This window comes from Alnus glutinosa, chromosome 5, assembly GCF_958979055.1.
Source record: "Alnus glutinosa chromosome 5, dhAlnGlut1.1, whole genome shotgun sequence".
In the NCBI taxonomy this organism is placed as follows: Eukaryota; Viridiplantae; Streptophyta; class Magnoliopsida; order Fagales; family Betulaceae; genus Alnus; species Alnus glutinosa.
Window position 1 is genome coordinate 28,332,698 of NC_084890.1, and position 20,630 is coordinate 28,353,327.

Consider the following 20,630-nt stretch of genomic DNA (forward strand, 5'->3'; position numbering starts at 1 on the left):
ATAAATCCAAAAAACTACTACGCATAACACACTCCACCCTGAACAAGCAATAAAAAGAACTCCAAACAATCCGAGTCACGTCACAATGAAAAATAAGGTGATCAACAGATTCCTGATGCTTCTTACACATAACACACCACTCTACCACCATAATACCACGCCTACGTAAATTGTCATGTTTTAAATCTTTCCTAAATCCGCTATCCAAACAAAAAATGCTACCCGCTTTGGAGCTTTAACACGCCAAATACCCTTTCAAGGAAAATAAGCCGCATTGTAACAAACTTAAGCTTTATAGAAAGTCTTCACTTCAAAATTCCTCATCTTAGAAAGATTCCACACCACCCTATCAACCTCCCCATGCCGAATCCGAATAGAGTATAACTGTTCAAAGAAGGACATCACCATCTCTACCTCCCAATCCTGAGCATAGCGCGTAAACAGAACATTCTATTGAGCCACGCCTCCTACCACAGACAAATTATCCACCACCCAAGTATCTGGAGAACGAGCCATAGAGTACAAAGCTAGATAGCAAAGCTTGAGAGGCCTGTCCCCACACCATAAATCATGTCAAAAGCGAATATGAGACCCCTCACCTACCTCGAAACGCAAGTATTTTGCTACATTATCCCACCCCCTTCGAATAAACTTCCAAACACTCACACCATAAGACCCCATCACCGGTAATAAACTCCAACCTCCCCTTACACTCTCATACTTCACATCAATCACTGATATCCACAAAGCATCGCATTCCTGAGAAAACCTCCACATTCACTTCCTCAATAAGGCTTAATTAAAATTAATAACATTACGAACTCCCAATCCACCAGCCTTGATTGGAGAACAAACCCAATGCCAGTTGACCAAATGAAATTTAGTCTCATCCCCCGTACCACTACACAGAAACTTCCTTTAAAGCCGCTCCAGTTTCTTGGCTACACTCACAGGAATAGGGAATAGAGATAAATAATAAGTATGAATGCTATAACTATGAATCAACGTTACCCTACTACCCTTGGATAAATAAAGCTTCTTCCAATTAGTCAACTTTCTCTCCACCTTCTCAATAACCCCATTCAAAATAGAAAGAGATTTAAAAGACACCCCCAATGGCATACCCAAATGTGTCATCGGCAGAGACCCAATTCTACAACCCAAAATGTATGCCGAAGACTCCACATCAACCATCTCGCCAATAGGGACCAATTCGGATTTGCCTAAATTGATCCTCAACCCTGACACCGCTTCAAAACATAAAAATGTACACCTCAAATTTTGAACATGCCCAGCCTGAGCTCCACAAAAAATTTAGGTATCATCAGCAAACAACAAATGATTCACCACTAAAACTTTATTATCCATGATGCCCATCGAGAAACCTGACAACGAGCCTTGGAGCATAAACGCATTCAACATCCTACTAAGCGCTTTCATAACCACCACAAACAGCAAAGGAGAAAGAGGATCACCTTGCCTAATCCCCTATGAGCTCTAAAAGAAACCTGTTGGCGAGCCATTAAGCAAAATGGAAAATTTTACAGTAGAAATGCAAAATTTAATCCATTTCCTCCACCTCTCCCCAAACCCACACCTCTAAAGCATGTAGAGTAAGAAATCTCAGTTCACGTGATCATATGCTTTTTCCAAATCCAGCTTGCATAATAACCCAACCTCCCTCGACCATATTTGGCTATCCAGGTATTCGTTGGCTATAAGAACTGAATCCAAGATATGCCGACCACCAACAAAGGCATTATGAGAGCTCGAAATTATTTTTTCCAACATTGATTTGAGCCTGTTAGCAAGGACCTTATAAATCATTTTGTAAACCCCTCCCACCAAACTGATAGGCCTAAAGTCCTTAACCTCCACCGCGTCTGCCTTCTTAGGAATTAAGGAAACAAAAGTTACATTCAAACTGCTCTCAAACTGGCAGCTATTATGAAATTTTGAAAAAACCGCCATAATATCTTGTTTGAGAACCCCCCCCCCCCCCCCCCAACATTTCTGAAAGAAAGCCATAGAAAAGCCATCTGGACCCAAAGCCTTATCCCCCGTTCATCTCCCGCACCACCTCCTATACCTCCTGCTCCTCAAAGACACGTTCCAACCAGAGACACTCATCTGCATCAATGGAAGAGAAAGAATCCCATCCAACCTAGGCCGCCACGAACTCTGCTCGATATACAAAGTGTCATAATAATTTACAATGTGATCCTTAATCTCCACCAAATTAGTAGACCTAGCTCCATTAATCCTCAGAGCTCCCACATGATTGTACCCCCGATGTGAATTTGCCACCCTATGAAAGAATTTAGTGTTATTATCCTCTTCCTTTAGCCACAAAGCCCGAGACTTTTGCCTCCAATTAACCTCCTTAAACAGGAGTGTTTTTTCCAGCTCCTTGATCATGTCTGACTTCCGTACCTGCTCCTCCTCCACTAGCCCCAAGACTCCTCAATACACTCCAACTCTTTAATACCTTCCAATAATTCCTTCTTCTTCTTTCCCACATCACCGAAGACCTTCGCATTCCATTTCTTCAAATTCGCCTTTAAAGCTTTTAACTTATTTGCCAGCACATAACTTGGCAGACCTTGGAAATCATATGACTCCCACCAATGTTGCACTTATTCCACAAAACCATCGGATTTAAGCCACATGTGTTCCACAATCCAACAGCAAAGGGAAATGGTCCGATAAAAGTCTAGGCAATCGTCGTTGTGATATATCAAGGTAATGTTCTTCCCACTTCAGAGAAAGCAAAAACCTATCAATTTTAGACCATACTTGGTTATTGAACCAAGTAAACTGCCCTCCATGAAGAGGAATATCTACCAAACTCTGCCCATGTATGAACTCTGAAAAGTCTTCCATAGCCACAGAAAAACCACATGCACCTGATCGCTCACTCAGAAACCGCACCACATTAAAGTCTCCCCCAAAGCGCCACGGCCTATCCCACCAACTCATCAATCCAGCCATCTCATTCCACAACACCATCCTCTCCCCATCATCATTAGGCCCATACACACCCCCAAACGCCCACATAAAATTGTCATCAGCGTTACGCAATGAAATAGCTAAGGTATACCGTCCCACACATTCATCCACCTTCTCCACAACCCTCATATCTCACATAATCAGAATTCTACCTGACACCCCACTAGCCCCCATATAACACCAATCCACATGTTGGCAACCCCACAAACTTTGAACCATTGCTCTAGTAATGACTTCCATTTTTATCCCCACCAAACACACCAAATCAACCTTCCAATCTCTAATGAGCCCTTTAATACATAATCTTTTATCCAACTCATTTATCCCCCTTACATTTCAAGATAGTATTTTGAGCTTCATTAATACACGTCAAGTCCCTTTGGCCTTTCACTCCTAAAACTGTGGTAACCATAGCCAAAGAATCAACCAAGGATTAGACTCGCCTGACTTCAATTAGTTCAAACAATGCCAACAATTTATATTTATATTGGTCACATGACACTCCTTTGAAGTAACCTTTCACCCTCTCCATCACCCATCTAGGAGACACACTTGAACTTGAGTCTTTGTCCATCTCAACTACCAAAGGCATAACCGAAATGGGGCCAATGCCCTCCAAATCATCGCTTACTCCACCATCTACAATTTCAAAACTGAATTCAGATCGGACAACGACAGAGGACAGCTCCTTTGAGTCCTCCGGCTCTCTAGGATTGCATGTATAAGAAAATTCCTCCCCCCCCCCCATATGCATCCAACTCCCTTCCTCCCTCCCAAATTAAGTTCAACCCTCTAACTGGGCTCAAGCTGGATCACCGGGTTTGAGATTTTGGGATAAATACCTTCATTCTCCCCATTAGGTTCTTCGGTAACACCTCCAGTGATCCTCGGCTCTCCTATAACTTTTTCCACAACCACGCGGCTCACTTCCTCCCCTGTGCCTAAACTGAGCAATCCCGGCTCTCCGTTTTTAACCTCAAGACCAGTAGATAGATCCCCTTCACAGCTAGGTTCCTCCATTTCGAGCTCCTCCACCACACAATCTTCCTCTTTCCTTTTTCCTCTCCTCGACCTGCTCAATCCCTGTACCAGTGCATCTTTCCGGCAAAACCGGGGAACTCGACCCTGCCACTTGCACCCTGCTAGCAAGCTCGACCTTCCCACGCCAAGTGAAGGAACATCCTGCTCTGTCAACACCGCCCTATCCGGTTGGAGAGCGCCAGAGGTTGCGGGGGCACTTGCTCTGTTTCAGTGCACATTTCTGGCAAACCCTTGGAACATAACCCTGCCAATAACACCCTGCCAGCAAGCCTAACCTTCATACTTCCAGGTGAAATAACAGCTTGCTCTATCAGGACCACCCTATCCAGCTGAAGAGTTGGCGCCAGCGGTTGCCTAGTCATTTGCTGCCACTGTGTTGTCACCTTACGTGGAGAGGGCCTAGAGTAAACACACGTGAGCTCACCTTCACGCTTGTCGTTGGTCATAAGGTCCTTGAGTTTTAATCGTTCAACATGGGCCTTATTTCCCTGCCCCCTATCTTCTAACCCACTTGAATTCGCATTTGCATTCACACAGCCCAACTCCAAAAGGCTCAACCAACTCTCAACTTCTGCCTTGAAATGACGAAGGAAAGACTTCAATTCCTCCATATTTTTTGCCTCGTCAATATTGTGTTTCAAACAGTTTCCCATAATAGAAACGACTGACCGATTTGAAAACATAACTTCCATTTCTTCTGCGTGATCGTCGGCCTCAAGCAAAGGGACTTCCTTTTCTGGCCCCGTCCAAATGTCCCTACTGCCCCATGCTTTCAACTGGAACGCCTACTCTGGACGGCGTCTTTCCTCCTAGCACCACCGCATAGGACTGACCTTCCCAACCTAGACCTATAGCTTTCGGTGCTACTTTCAGTGCTGCATCAATTTTCCTTCCAGCAGCTGTTCTGTCGGCTTGGTGCTTTGCATGATAGGTGCTCAACTTTTGAAGTTGCACCCAAACATTCAACCAACCCTTCCTATCGCTCCCTTTCGGAATCACCACGTAACTACGTCGTCCTCCTCCACCATATTCTGACAGTTCAATGAACTGGCCATGCTTATTCTTTCTACGCAGCACCACATAGATAGTGCAACCCAGTCGGAAAGTTCTCCACTTACTGTTATCTTCTTCTCCCTTGGATAGCCTTTCCATTGCTTGCATCAGCCAAACCAAGCTGGACCATCCTAAGATAACCGCCCAAAACAAGTGTCTACTCCTTTCGGCCAACTGAACCCCGCCACTAACCTCAGATAGGAATTAAAAGGACTTCGAGTCCACATAGCAATAGTCAAGATAGCCCATACCATCCCCGAGATGCTGCCCATAAAAGCTCACTCCTAGTTGAAACAAAATTTTGGTTCTTCTCCTCCACAAATACCCTCAAGTGCTACCCCTGCACTCACATGCTACCCCTCATAGAGAGAGAGAGAGAGAGAGAGAGAGAGAGAGGGAACTAAGCTTGGTATTCTTAGTGAAGATCTTTGTATTTGTGGTCAGAGTTCTATTCTAGTTTCATTTTACCTATTTCTTGTGTATGTTATAGTGTGTTCTTTTGTGGGAAGAAATTTTTTTCTTTTTTCCTTCTATTTTGGTAACCCTGTAACAATTTTGTTGTTTCCGTGCCCACCCCTAATCGAAGCTACATAAAAGTTGGATCTAATCACCACATCAAAATTTACCTTCATAGATATATGAGGAGGAGGCTTTCATTGGTACCCTTAATCATATTTCCCCCAAGCTTGATTGCGAGAGTTCACAATCATCCTTATTTGCGTTAGGAGAAAATGTACATTCACTTGTGTGGAATTATGCACCACTTAATTGAACCAAATAAGATCCATAGCTTTTAGTAATGCTGTGTCACGTATCTTTTAAGATTACCATTGAAGATTTGAAGGAAAAACATGCTGATAGCTGAAATAGATTTTTAGAATTTGATTTGCAGTTGGAATTGGCCACCTTCAAATGAGTATTACAAGAGATCTATGTATTTACTTCATCAAATGTGAAGATATAAAATAAATTAATAAAAAGAACAAAACAAAAGTAAAGAACTGAATATGGGCTCAAGAATAGAAAGACGACTAGTCGCTCGACCTAACATGTCGTGTCCGTGTTGTTTAGTTTGATTATCCACAAAACATGTTGTTGATGAGTGATGAAAAGCTAATTGCGGTGAACATGGATCGAACATGTGACCTTCAGATCTTCAGTCTAACACTCTCCCAACTGAGCTATCTCTGCTTGTTGATTTAATCTGAATATAAACTTCCTTGACTTAGGTAACACAATTTTGTTTTTCAATTTAAACTATAAATATACTCTTTCGGACACTAGTGCTTTCAAGCATGGTTTCCTCGTGATGAATTGCTCTATTACTTGAGTTTTATAAAGAAACAACTCTCTCTTTCTATCTTGTTAAGGATGAATTTCCAAAACCAAAAGTAAAGCACCCATCCACAAACTAACCAACATAAAATGATTTGTTGGTCATGGATAGGAGAAAAAACCTTTAAATTTTTTTTAAAACAAAATCCAAAAAAAACCAAAAAAAAAAAACCAAAAACAAATGCTGCCTTTGATAGAACATTGCTAACGGTGATTCGTTATTGAAAATTATATGCCTGATATAGTGTATCTATGGTTGTTAAATACAAAAATGATGTCCTAATTTTTGTGTCGATTAGTATCTTTTTTTCCTTCTGTATTATATATTTTAGATCTAATTTCAATTGAAACTAGACTTGTTAGGATTAAGACATGAGTCCCTTGTGTCTAGTTATAGGACACGTGTAATACAAAAATGATGCCCTAAGTTTTGTACCTATTAGTATAGTTTCTTCCTTCTGTATTGCTTTATATATGTGTATGTATATGTATACATATTACATACGTATCAAATTAGACTAACGGATTAAGACATTTTTTTTGTAAGTGTTAGGATTAAGACATGTGTTACTTGTTTCCTGTTATGGGACACCAGATCCACAATTTCATACTTTCTGGGCCTCTTTCTTGGGCTACTTAAACTTTGTTGGGCCTGATAAATATAGGCCCAATATCTTGTGAAATACAAATAGCCCTCCCCACAATCCCCAAATCGACAATTCTGCCCTGCTTCTCCTCCAAGGTATGTCTTTCTTCTTCTTCCTTCCTAGCTTTGCTCTCTCAATGGATGCTTTGATCTTGTTCTCTTTTTTCCTTTTTTCTCCTCTCAATGCCTGAATCATGCTGTGTTTGTAAATGGGTGTGCTTTGCTTTTGGGTGTGGAAGTTCAAACTTAATAAGATTCAAGAGAGAATCAGATTCATTGGAAAAGCAAGTAGATTAATTGATCTCCGAAAAATTCAAGGGTTGCTATAAGGCCTGTGTGGAATCAGTATTTAACAGATACCATCACCCAAATCTCTTGAGAATCACTACCTTCAACCAAGCGTTGTTTTCTCTTTTTGACCCTTAGGATTTCCCAGTAGGAAGTTTTATGTGAAGATCTCAGTGGGTCTGAGTAGGCAGTTGGTGAAGTTTTGTTTGAAATAACTAAGTATGAAAGGCGTGCCTTTATAGCGTAGAGGTTGTGTATTTGTGGGAACTTAGCTTTTTCGAGGTTATTTATATGACTTTACGTGAATCTTGATGGGAGATTATGTTGGAGTTTCACGTCGAGTAATACCAACAAACCCATATTAACTTTTGTTAAAGTGGTGTATCAAACATGCTATATCAAGGTATGCCTTGGAGACTTCCCAGGTGATTATCTCCCCAAATAGGTTAAATATGTTATGTTCGTTTGCACTTTTCACTTCTTGACTATGCTAGAAGAAGCTAGATTTTTGTTGCCAAAAAGGTAAATGGGGGAAAAAAACATAGATTGTATGGATTTGGTAATACAATGTTGGTGAAGATAATCATGATGTGGTCCAATCTACGTAATTCTATCATTAGAATCCTTAATTTTGTTGAGTAAGTAGTATGCAACCAAGTAAATTTATATATTCAGAACATATTTACATCAATTCTATTTTTTTTTTTTTTGATAAGTAAGAGAATTTTATTAAAAAAGCGTAAGGTGCCCCTAAGTACACAGATAGTATACAGAGGAACATCCCAGCTAGCCCACAAAAAAACCCTAGAAAACCCACAAAGACCCACAATTTCTAATTTTACAAGTATAACTTCCAGAAATATAAAAGTAGCTTTATGTGGATACTGTATGACAAACTCATTAGCAGTGCTACTGTGTATATAATAGTGCCTTCGTACCTCTTTTGATGTCTTTGAAGTTTTGAGGACCGTGAAAGAACTTTGGAGGAGGTTAAGACTTCATTTTTCAGTACCCTGTATCTTTGGACAGCTACTTTGTTTCTCCTTTAGTGATTAGTTACCATGATTTATGTTTCTTTTTGCTCCTAGAGTCCTACTAGCTAGGTAGTCTTGTGTACCCGGGGGCGTCTTACATTTCAATTTATAGCTCAATTACTTGTAAAAAAAAATAGACCCTGAAAGAAATTTTGTGACAATATGTTCTCTTATTGCAGTTCCATTAGAAATGCAAGTTTCATATTGGGTCTGCAGCTTCCATTTACCTTGGAATACATCCTTCTGCTGTCATTTTCCAATTGTAAGCAAAAAACTTTTGTCAGTTACCGGAGCCTGTTTCTAATTCTTAATAACTGCGGACCCTGGAGCCAGTTCCCGGTTTTGGCTAATAACCGGGAACTACCTCCGGGTTTACACCACTACCGCAGATAGAGCAGCTGAACCACTTATAGCAAAGTTAGCTCCATTTGTGAAATTTGGCCCTAGAGATTCTAGGTATGGGGTCAAATAACCTGTGTCCCAACTTTCGCCTGTAAATCAAGTAAATTACATGGATCGCTAAATTAGAACTCAATGGATTTGGCTTGAATCCAGTTTCAACAGGGGCAGAATCAATGTTTTTTATATGGGGTCCAAACCTACATAAATGCTAAGAGTAGTTAAATAGAAAGCTAAATCATCTAGCCATCTAGGGTGTAGCGCCCCAGTTTTTAAAACATATTTTTATCAAATAAAATAATGGAAAGGCCATTTCATTTTTTATAATATATATATATATATATATATATATATATATATATATATATATATATATATATATATATATATATATATATATATATATAATAACACTTGCAGGAAAGAAGAAGAAGAAATATAATGAGAGAGGAAAGGCAATAGTTGCCCCTTAATTAATTTGAGATCTTCAGACCTTGAAAGGGTTAAGATCATGGTTGGGCGTTATCAATTATGCCAGGAGCTACATTCAAAATTGCGGGACATTATTGGGACCACTCTACAACAAGCTGGGCACACACGGAGATAAAAGATGGAAGGAATCTGATTTCCAGCTAGTACGCCAAGTAAAAGAGAAGGTGAGGACAGATGGATGCATGGAAGGATAGGGAGGTGTGTGCAAGTGGAGGACCTCAAAAGGAGCGTCCAAAGGAGAAGAAAAGGTATGTGCCTACGTAAGTGGGAAGTTCCCTGTTCCAAAGGGGACCATAGATGCTGAGATATTCGCGGTAATGGAGTCCTTGGAATCATTAAAGATATATTATCTTGATAAAGAAGAGGTCACCATCAGGTCAGACTGTCAAGCAATAATCTCCTTCCACAACAAACAATCGATGCACAAGCCATCAAGGGTTAGGTGGCTGAATTTTTGTGACTATATTAGTTAATCTGCAGGAGAGGGAAATCACTCCATTCCTTCTTTTTCCTTCTTCCTTCTTCTATCTTTTGTTCCTTCTTCTTTCTCCTTCTACCCGAGACCGTTAGTGTGCAAGAGACTAAGAAGGTGAGAGACCGGAGATAGAGGGGGGCAGAGATGGAGTGGCTCGAGAGATGAGATGAGAGACCGGAGAGAGGGGCTAAGATTGAGAGATCCGGGTGACCCGCGGGAGGAGAACCGGAACCCGTCAAACCTAGCAGAAACCCGACGAACCCCGTGAGCAATCCAGCCTAGACTCGCCAAGCCCGACCCTCCGGCGTGCGACCCAGACCCGCAACCCACATGACCGTTGATCTGAGGCTCGAACCATGGGTGATCTCCGACCCAGAAGCCCATCCCGGCAGGCCGTGGCCGGTCCTCAGCAACCCAAGACTCGTGACCCGTAAGACCCGATCCTTCATGGGTCTAATTCCCGGTGGCCGGTGAGACGATTCCGGCGGTTCTGGCCGTGACCCGATGAACCAGCCTTGCTACCCGTGAGCTGAACCCATCAGACCCAAACGATCCAGTGACCCGGCAGTGATCCCCCAACTCGCGACCCGGAAGCAACCCGATCCGTCAACCCATGACCCGAACCCGGAAATCCAACCCGGCAGTGACCTGTTTCCGGCAGTGTCTTTCCGGCGACTTTTCCGGCGGATTTCTCTGTGCAATCCCTAGGTAAACTGATTTTAGAATGGACTAGATTATGTATTGAGTTATGAACTGATTCCATGTGTTCACTGTTTGGGCCTTGCTAGCCGGTTTATGAGTTCTCTGTTGTGGGTTAAGGCTTGATAGGAGGACTTTATGGGTATTTGGGTTGTGAAGTGGCTGAGGAGAATAGTGTTATGACTTTGTTTTATGTTTAAATGGAGATGTGGTTTGTTTGATTTAGAAATTAATTATGGGTTTTAGTAAGTTATAGAAAATATGTGAATGCTTTAATGATATTTAAATTGAGTATTTATTTATGAGATTTGAATTGATAGATTATTAGTAGAATTTTATTTAGATATTCTTTGGTCAGTAAATGATTGTTTTGTGTTTTGACAGGTTGCGGTCGTGTATACTATTGGCTAACCGAGAGTGGTTCTCCCTCTATTTTGGTGAATTGCCAACAGTGTATTTTAGTGGTTCTCTAATTTTATGTATAAGTATAGACGGACTTTGGTTCCTTATTTCAGACTATTAAATTCGGTTATGATTAATTATGAGATTTTTGTATATGTTTGTACTGTTAATTGCTGGATTCGTAGAGGTTGGTAATTAATTGAGTTTTGATGAATTAAGGAGGTTATGTTTATTTAAGATTCAATGTTAAATTGATATTTTTTAAAAAGTGATTGTATTGAGGGAAAAGAGATTAGATGTTATTAAATTAATACTAAAACTAAGACATATTATGATAAGTGAAAATAAGTAATATTCCTGAGTAATGATGTTAACACTTTATGTGTATATGTATTTATAATTATGCAGATGATGAACTGAGAGACTGTACAAAGAGACTGTGAGTATTCCTTACTCACTCAGAGTGATACACGTAGAGCTTTCTTTAATGTTTTGATATCTGCTTTATTTAATAGTATGCAACTTGTTTGGAGCATATTGGTTGTATTATGACATGTTTTAATATTAAGGCATAGAGACAGATAGGAAGCCCTGAGAGGGATAGACAACCCAGTTGGTGGGTTTGAAGCTCTGAGGGATAGACATTCTTAGATTTATGAGCGATAGACATCCTCGGTTTTGAAGCTCTGAGAGAGATAGACAACCCAGTTGGTGGGTTTGAGGCTCTGAGAGAGATAGACATCCATGGATTTAGGAAAGATACACATCCTCGGTTTTGAAGCTCTGAGAGAGATAGACAACCCAGTTGGTGGGTTTGAGGCTCTGAGAGAGATAGACATCCATGGAGTTTTGTGGGATTTGAGGCCCTGTGAGAGAATAGACAACCCTAGTATGTGGGTTTGGTACTCTGAGAGGGATAGACAACCCAGGACTGAGGCTTTAGAAAAAGACCCTCAGTTAAAAGCCCGTAGAAAGAATAGGGATTTCCGGGATTGGATTCTTGGCTTAAGTGTTTATAATTGTCCTCATATTGTTGCACTACATATTGTTGCATCGCATACATTTAATTAAATCAGTAATCTTATCATTATTGAAAGCAGTTGACTGACCCATATATTTATATATGGGCGGTATAGCCCATGTTGCAGGTACGAAAGTGTATAAAGCTCAAGGATGGGAGTTTGTTAGCATTACAAGAATTAGAACTGTTCGTTAATGTAGTTGATGATTGTAGTGATTTCTTGTATCAATTTGGAATGTAATACTTTAATTACATTTATCACTCAATAAACTCTGATGTATCTTTTTAAAGAAAACAAATTTATATTCCGCTGCGTCAGTTATCTCTGATGTAGTAACGTCACGTGGGAACCGGAGGTTTCTGCTTACGAATTTGCTGGTTCAAATTCGGGGCGTTACATAGGGGTTAAAAAGTCATCATTGACTGAAATTTTGGGATTGCCAAAAGACCGTCCCAACTTATAAGGTAGGTCCACCCCTAAGTTTTAATTCGTTGGGATTGAGACGCGTCCCTTGGGTTTTGTTATAGGGCACTATGGGTGTTCAAACGGGGCGGTTATAACCGCTTTAAAACCGCTTATAACCGCTAACCGCTTTTAAAAGCGGTTATAAATAACCGCTAACCGCCTAGCGGAGGCGGTTAGCGGTTATAGGGTTTTAAAAGCGGTTATAAATAACCGCTAACCGCATATATATTAAAAAAAAAAAAAAAAAAAAAACCTGACCTGAGTAGAGGGGCGTCGTTTTGGGCATTGCTGAATGCCCAAAACGACGCCGTTTTGGTAATATATATAAACCATATTTTCGAGGTTTAGGTTTCCATTTTCCATTCCCATTTCATTCTTGTTGTCGCCGACGCCGTCTCTCTCGTCTCTGCCCTCTCGTCTCTGCCCTCTCGTCTCTCTCGTCTCTGCCCTCTCGTCTCTCTCGGACGTTCGGTCCTTCACTCACGGCTTTCACGGTTCCCGCGGCCTTCATTTCACAGTTCAGCCGTCGTCGCCCGTCGACTCCACACCGTTCGTCCGTCCGTCGACTCCTTCCGTCCGACCGAGCGACACCAGGGTATATCCCTCTCTCTAGTCTCTGATTATCTACGCAGCTATGCTCTCTCTTTTGTGTATATTTTAGAGGAAATAAGAGTTGTTATCTTGATGGGTTTTCGGCTTATGTTAGTGTTTAGAAATGGTGTTTCAGAAATGTCAACTCCCATTGTAAAAGAGGCTCAGCATATTCAAATTTTAGTTTGAACTTGATATAAATAAGTTTCAGCCTTGTCTGAATATGGTCGTTGAAAACTAGTCTTCAGTTCTGACTTATGAGGGAGCATACTTATTTTGTGTTTCTGTTGTTATATTAGTCATTTGTGTGTGTGGTGGTGGTGGGGGTGGAGTGGGGGAGGGATTAACTGAGTTGATTCGGTCGTCCTTGTGTGTGTGGACTTTTTGTTGGTTGCCAGATTGTTGCTCCCGATGATTGAACTTGATATAAATAAGTTTCAGCCTTGTCTGAATGTGATTGTTGAAAACTAGTCTTCTGTACAAAAAATGGCCCAAAACAGGTGTAAATCTGGCCCAAAATTGGTGTAAAAATAGCCCAAAACCGATTTTAACCCGGCCCAAAACCGGTTTTCAAAAGCGGTTTCAAACCGCCGGTTATAACCACTAACAGGCGGTTATAAAAATAACCGCCTCCGCCCAGGCGGTTGCGGTTGGTAAAATAAAAATAACCGCTAGGCGGTTAGCGGTTTTAGCCAATAACCGCCGGTTATAACCGCTTGTACACCCCCACATAATGCATGTTCTAATCTCAACAAATCTAATTCCAAACCCAAACTCAGCATGATGCCTAGACGTCCACGGAACCGGAATTTGAACTGGAAAGGAGTCGGTCACTTAAAAAAAAGAGGCAAAATTGTCATTTCACTTTTTTGGATAATTTCGCCCATTCTTTTTTATAAACCGACTCCTCTCTAGTTCATGATCCAATTTCGACTTCCACTTACTCTATTCAGGATGGTATGCCGAAAGAGGTGGAGTTACTACAAAAAGGTAAAGCTTGGGAGTCAGTTGGATTGCTCAAGAGAAAGAAAGCTAAATGGTGCAAATGAGTCTACAATAAGAAATAGTCATCAGAGAAAGCTATGTGGTCAAGTGGACTAGTAGAGAAGCATGGTGTTATGTCTAAACTATGTCCTAGAGGGTACTTGTGGATTATGATTGCCCTTGAGGGCAATGGGCGGAGGCATATTGAGAGGCGATTGTTAGACTTGATAGGTTTCAAGTCAAGGTGGAGATTGTTAAGGTATGGGTGACTTAGATTCCATCCTCATCGTGGGCCCCACATGTTTCTTTGGTTTTGGTTAGCAGACTCTTTACAAGTCCTATTTGGTTTTATGTTGAATCACCGAGTCCTACGTGTAGGAGTATTGACCGACTTTTGGTCTTATATAAAGGCATGTTTAGCCTTTAGGTGAAATAGGGGTATGCAAAAATTGAGAGAAAGAAGCAGCTAAGAGAAACAAAAGAAAGAGAGGTTTTTTCCCTTTTGTTATTATTCTCGTTTTGGGTAAAAAGTGAGAATTTGATGCATTGGGGCTTTAGATTTGAGCGGTTTTCTCGCCATGTTACTCTCTTGCACCTTTTGATAGTGAATTTTCTCTAAGTTGCTTTCACCAGTGGGCGTACCTTATATTGAGGAAACCACTTAAATTTGGTGTCGTGTGTGATTGATTTAATTTTGCTGTCTTCTTATTTTTCGCATCTCACGGGTCTTGGGAAATAGGATAAATTCCCTAACAAACTTTACATCTTTTTTTGGGTTTATATTAGCATCTTGAAAAAATTTACAGTATAAATGATGATAGTTTTATTACAAAACCACTAAATTTAACCTACCAGCAGCATGATTGTTTTGTACTTATCTTTTGCTAAACAATAGTTTCTTGGGAAGTCGACTCTCTATAGCCCCAAAAAGTTTAGTCTACATGCAGTGATGCTTCAACTATCACTGATTCACATGCGGATAGTAATATTACAGCTTAAAATTCCTAATTTCTATGTGTAATAATCTATTAGTTCTTGCTTTTTTGTGTTAAGAAGGTTAATTTATTGAATCATTTTAACAGTTTTTGAGATTGTGGCATCACACAGTTTTACTAACTACATGTTGAATGGTTTGTGCATACAAAACAAGAAAGCATCATTGTAGTGACTGATATTATTTTATTTTGACATTGGATTTTCCAAGTTTGAGATAGGGACTCCACTAGCTGTGCGTGTGTTACTTACCAATCTAAAAAATATACTTTCTGCTCTGTACATGCTCACTTTTTTCTTTTCCTTGTACCATTCTTAAGATTTATCGTTCTTTTAATTGCAACATTGTTCTCTTTTGACTAATTTTCTCTTTGTGTCAGTGTGATATAAAATGTCTCGAAGGTATGATAGCCGGACAACGATATTCTCCCCAGAAGGTCGTCTCTACCAAGTTGAATATGCAATGGAGGCCATTGGAAATGCTGGAAGTGCAATAGGGATTTTATCAAAGGATGGAGTTGTCTTGGTTGGTGAAAAGAAGGTCACTTCCAAACTCCTCCAAACCTCAACATCAACTGAAAAGATGTATAAGATTGATGACCATGTAGCGTGTGCTGTCGCTGGAATCATGTCAGATGCCAACATCCTTATCAACACGGCTAGAGTCCAAGCCCAGCGTTATACATATGCTTACCAAGAGCCAATGCCTGTTGAACAGCTTGTCCAATCTCTCTGTGACACCAAACAAGGTTACACACAATTTGGTGGGCTCCGTCCATTTGGTGTTTCATTTCTTTTTGCAGGGTGGGACAAAAACTTTGGTTTCCAGCTTTACATGAGTGACCCAAGTGGAAACTATGGTGGTTGGAAGGCTGCAGCGATTGGGGCAAACAACCAGGCAGCACAGTCAATGCTTAAGCAGGATTATAAGGATGAAATCACAAGAGAAGAAGCAGTTGAGCTTGCTCTGAAAGTGCTCAGTAAGACAATGGACAGCACAAGTCTTACTTCAGATAAACTAGAATTGGCTGAAGTCTTCCTCTTGCCCTCTGGAAAAGTTAAGTACCAGGTATGCGCAGCAGAGACCCTGAGCAAGTTGTTAGTGAAGTTGGGAATGACCCAACCTGCTGCTGCTGAGACATGAATTTCAGGTATACCCTGCGTTTCTGTATTTGATTAGATATGAATTTCAGGATTTATTGGCACATGTTGCTGTATGTGTTTAACGTTATAAAACCAGATTATGGATTCTTCCTCTGGTATAATTGGTCCTTTATTTAATCGTCTATGTTTGACCAAGTTATATGAGCTTGATTTGGACTAGCATACATACTAGATGAGTGAACTTGTGGAGCTTCCATTGCAGCATTTCTAGGATGCTGCACAATATGCTAATAATGTAACAGCACTTCCAAATGCTGTTGAAAGATTATGGCAGGCTTGAGTGGATGTTTAAGCACCATTAACTTTTCTTAACATATACAAAGAGCATTCTGCCCTACTCAGTCGGTTGGAAATGTTAAAACTTGAAAAGGTTCTAATTAATGGTGGGACTCTTTCTGGTTATCTAGTTGCTACCTCTTGCATTTTATGAAGATGTCTTGTTTATAGCTATTTTGCTTTAATTTCGAAACTAGGTTGCCAGATTGAGTCCCATATATATTTTGTTTCCATAAGCTTCGCTGCCACGGATGTTCTTAAGGAAATCCCAAGTGAATGGAAACCTATGGGATGCTACATCACTGGGAAGACCGAAAGAAAGGACATCAAGAATGTTAATTAGTTAACCACAGTGTGGGAATTGGTTAGGACCATTCTGCTGTTTGCTCACAGGCTAATCCGAATTGATTGAAATTCTAAATTTCAATCCCCTTCCTAGACCTAGCTCTGGATGGCGAATGAGCCGGGTTGAGGTCGTGTTGAGGTATTAGTATGAAATTGTATAGGTTAAACTTAACTTGATCTATTTAATTAAATGAATTAGACTCCTCAACTCTAATTCGCTAATTTTGTATTGGGTTTGTGAGTCATGTCAAATGTTTGGCCTTAAATGTGATGTTGAATTCGGGTCGTATCAATGTATGGGTATTAGAATATATAGGTTAATCTTATTCCGATCCATTTAATTAAACGGGTTAGAGCTTTCAATCCTAACATGCTAATTTTATATTGAATTCATGTCAGGTTCGTCAGTCATGGTAAAAATTGTTAGTCTTCCCTAGTCCTCTAAGGCAATGTATCCTACAAAAAACAGGAAAGGCTAGAATGGGCAATTTGACTACCACAATCTTAATTATTAAATTGACTACTAATCGAATGATGCTACTCATTTTACTTGATCCAGTGATTGCTGTTTGGAGGTGAAATAGTCGATTGGGTGGAAAAGCCGTTCTAACATTATTTGATCTCATAGGCATGGGAGTGTCTTTTAGGAATGTTACCACACGAATTTTCTTTAGATCTTCTGGCCTTTTATAGGCTCTATTTATCATCTTTAGCGATCTATCTCTCATCATTTCAAAATTGTAGGCTTATTCTCCGCAGTGACATCTCCTCCAGTCGAATATGCTTTGGGTTTTACATTTAGATTTTTCTGACTTGGATCTATCTTCCACCCCCTACTCTGCCTACAAACGCACTTCACCACCGTCATCTTTGGCATCTCCGCTCTCCATCGTTGCCTCCCCACGTCCCTGTCGCTAATTCACACGCCTCTAATTAGCCTTCACACGTTTGCATGTAGAATTCATGCTCCCCCGCATCCTCGCTGTCTCCGCTGCTGGTGTTGTTGTTTTTTGGGTTTAGTGATTTATTTCTGTTTTTTCCTACGTTTTTCTGTTTCTGTTGTTGTTTCCCAACAAGTGTTTGGGTAAGGTTGAAGGTTATTTCACTATTTTGAGGGTCATGTCCCTATCTGCGCCCCTTATTCTGAGGTTCGGGTAGGGTTGAAGAGTCTCATGACGATCATGCGGCATGCTCCTGCATGCGCTTTGTCTAGCCACCTTAAACGGGGGTCACTTTTTTTTTTTTTTGCTCGTGCCAAGGATCTATAAAACTGCGTCATTCATTTAATACATTTGTATTTAATTTTTGTTTATTTATGAGTTTGTCCAATCCTTCTTTGTTGTTCTTACTAATATTTATGCTTTGATGTATTTAAAAAAAAAATTTAAAAAAAAAAAAGAGAAAAGAGTCGGTACTATTCTATAGTCTAAACCGCTTTTCCCTCCTCGTGGTTGTCAACAAATTGCACAAATATAAGACATGCCAGTCCCATAATACTTTGTTGTCACTTAAACATTTTCAAATGCCTACAAATAATAATAATAAAAAATAAAAAAATAAAAAATAAAAAATTAAGCCCATTATCTCCTGTAAACGAAACAAAATAAAATAAAATAAAATAAAATAAAGGAAGGTAACATATAGGCTGGAGCAAGTACAAAAACATTGAAAAGATTGATAAAGACAATGAGAAGATCGACTGTCTGAAATTCCATGCAATTAATAAAGGTTACATAAAATAAAAACACTACTACTTCCAATCACCAACAGAGAAAGTAGACACAACCCCACTTGCTCTGCTTATTTCAAAGTTTAACATGTTTTTTCTTCATGGCCGGGATGGGATGTCGATCTCATTTCAGGGAGTTTTTCAATGTCAATCACGAACCTCTACTTCTTGACATCTTTCTTTATCAGCCTCTCGATCAGATCAAGAGCTTCGATCATTTGCATATTTTTTGTGAGCACCACAGAAATTTAACATTTTATCCAACTCCACTACCACCAATGCTTCTCATTTCTCTGCCAACGCATGGACTTCATTAGCCTGCAAATTATATAACCCACCCAAGCTAGCTACCAGCCCTTCCATAACACCTAGCCTCCAAATATCATGCTGCAGAATATCCACAAGATCATGGCCTAGCCACCCGGGAGATGGGCTTCACTAATCTGCAGAAAATTCAACAACTTCCCCTTGTCAACATCAGTAATCCAGCACAAAAAATATTACTCTTAGCCGGATTAGCCCTTAGTCCCGAAAGGCTTTCAAACTCAACCAAGACATCCTTAATAAGCCAAACAGAATTAAGAGTAGCTGCTGAGAAAAGATTCATTAATTTGATTTTTTTTGATTAATTGTTGTGAGAGTTATTTTTGGAACTTTGCTTTTATTTAGCACAATATTGACTGCTAATTTCATTGTTATTTGTTCGAACATTGAGAAGTTAGTAATTTAAGTGAAGCTTTTATGGATTTATGATGTTCAGCTTTCATTTTTTTTTTTTTCTTTTTAAGCAGGTTCAAGCAATATTCTTGGGAAAGAATGGTGTTGGAAAGGTCACACCGCTGTGATGGATAGTATGTTTATATTACTACATGAAATTAAGCATGGTTTGATTTACTCAACTGATAATAATATTCAGGTTTTTTAATGTTTGATTGAAGAAAGAAGAGATGGTAAATTAGAATGGTAGTTTTGGAGCATTTGGTGGTGGGAAAATTTTGAAATTGTAGCGTGGATATATAAGAACCGAACTTTTTTCTTCACTTATAATCATTGATCTTTCAAGTTCGTAGGTTCTCTCTACACTTTTGAAACCAAACTTTTCTATTTGGAATAAATCTAAAATTAGTCATTGTAGTCCGAATTAACAATTAGCTTTATTTGGTATTAAAATAAGCTCAGAAGTCCCTGAGGTATGTTAAAAAAATAATTTACTTCATACAGTCAAATTATGTCCACTTAATTAAAAAATTTTGTTAATGTAACACCAACTTAAATAGGACACATGTCACCAAATTATCAAAATTAGAAACCTAAGGGATGTCAATAAACTTGCATTCAACCACAAGGGGTGCATGTGCTTTTTACCCTAAAAATTTGCTCCATTGGAAAACAAGTCTTTTCCTGTTGTGGACTCTTTGGAGAGAGAAACAATTGTACTTTTGATGCTATGTTGAGAAGCCTTCTTTTGAAATTAAATCAGTCTTATTGTATCCTCAAAAAAATAAATAAAAAATCAGTCTTATTGCGATATTTGTGTGAGTGGTCTACTTCTAATTTTACATGAAAACAAGGGGTAGGTATCGACATACCCTTTGTTTTCATTCTTTTAAAAAAATTGTAAAATTTTTCAAAGATTCAGGTATGAGTATTTTTAGAAATTCTATTAAATTCTGACCAATACTTAAATCCTTGATTTTTTTTTCTTTTTCTTTCCTAAAAAAATTACGGGTATTTTGAGAATTTTTATATGATTTAAAGAAAAATTCTAACGGAGTTGAAATAGAAAAAATTTGAGAGATGGATACCCTAAATTGACACTTTTTAAAGTTTAATACTTAATTGCAAAAGTGATGAAAGATCCAGGGTTCTAAGTGAAGTTTTCATAATTTTTAATTTGATAGTGATCAAGAATAAAAGGGAAAACTTCACTTATAACTCCTGATCTTTCATCACTTTTGAAAAAAGATACAAAAACTTTAAAATATGTCAATTTAGGGTATTCATCTTTCAATTTTTTTTTTTATTTTTTTTTTTAATTTCAACCCTTTGTTAGAATTTTTTATTAAATCCTATCAAAAATACCCTTGTTTCTATTTTTTTTAAAAAAAAATTATAAAAATTTTCAAAGAGTCAGGCATGCGTATTTTTGCAAATTCCGTTAAATTTTGACCAACCCCTAAATCCTAGT

At 39.2% G+C, this 20,630-nt stretch overlaps 1 protein-coding gene, 1 long non-coding RNA gene and 1 other non-coding gene across 3 annotated transcripts; 2 read left to right on the top strand and 1 right to left on the bottom strand.

Annotated features, from left to right (window-relative positions):
• Nucleotides 1-6,221: 6,221 nt before the first annotated feature.
• On the bottom strand, nucleotides 6,222-6,294 carry TRNAF-GAA (transfer RNA phenylalanine (anticodon GAA)). The gene has a single exon. It is a non-coding gene; the product is annotated as a tRNA-Phe (tRNA).
• Nucleotides 6,295-9,695: 3,401 nt separating this feature from the next.
• On the top strand, nucleotides 9,696-11,013 carry LOC133869708 (uncharacterized). The gene is made up of 2 exons (XR_009900504.1): nucleotides 9,696-10,480; nucleotides 10,856-11,013. It is a non-coding gene; the product is annotated as an uncharacterized LOC133869708 (long non-coding RNA).
• Nucleotides 11,014-12,716: 1,703 nt separating this feature from the next.
• LOC133868543 (proteasome subunit alpha type-4) lies at nucleotides 12,717-16,227 on the top strand. The gene is made up of 2 exons (XM_062305467.1): nucleotides 12,717-12,955; nucleotides 15,309-16,227. The coding sequence occupies exon 2, from the start codon at nucleotides 15,320-15,322 to the stop codon at nucleotides 16,070-16,072; it is 753 nt and encodes a 250-aa protein (XP_062161451.1). The 5' UTR covers nucleotides 12,717-12,955; nucleotides 15,309-15,319; the 3' UTR covers nucleotides 16,073-16,227.
• Nucleotides 16,228-20,630: the final 4,403 nt, after the last annotated feature.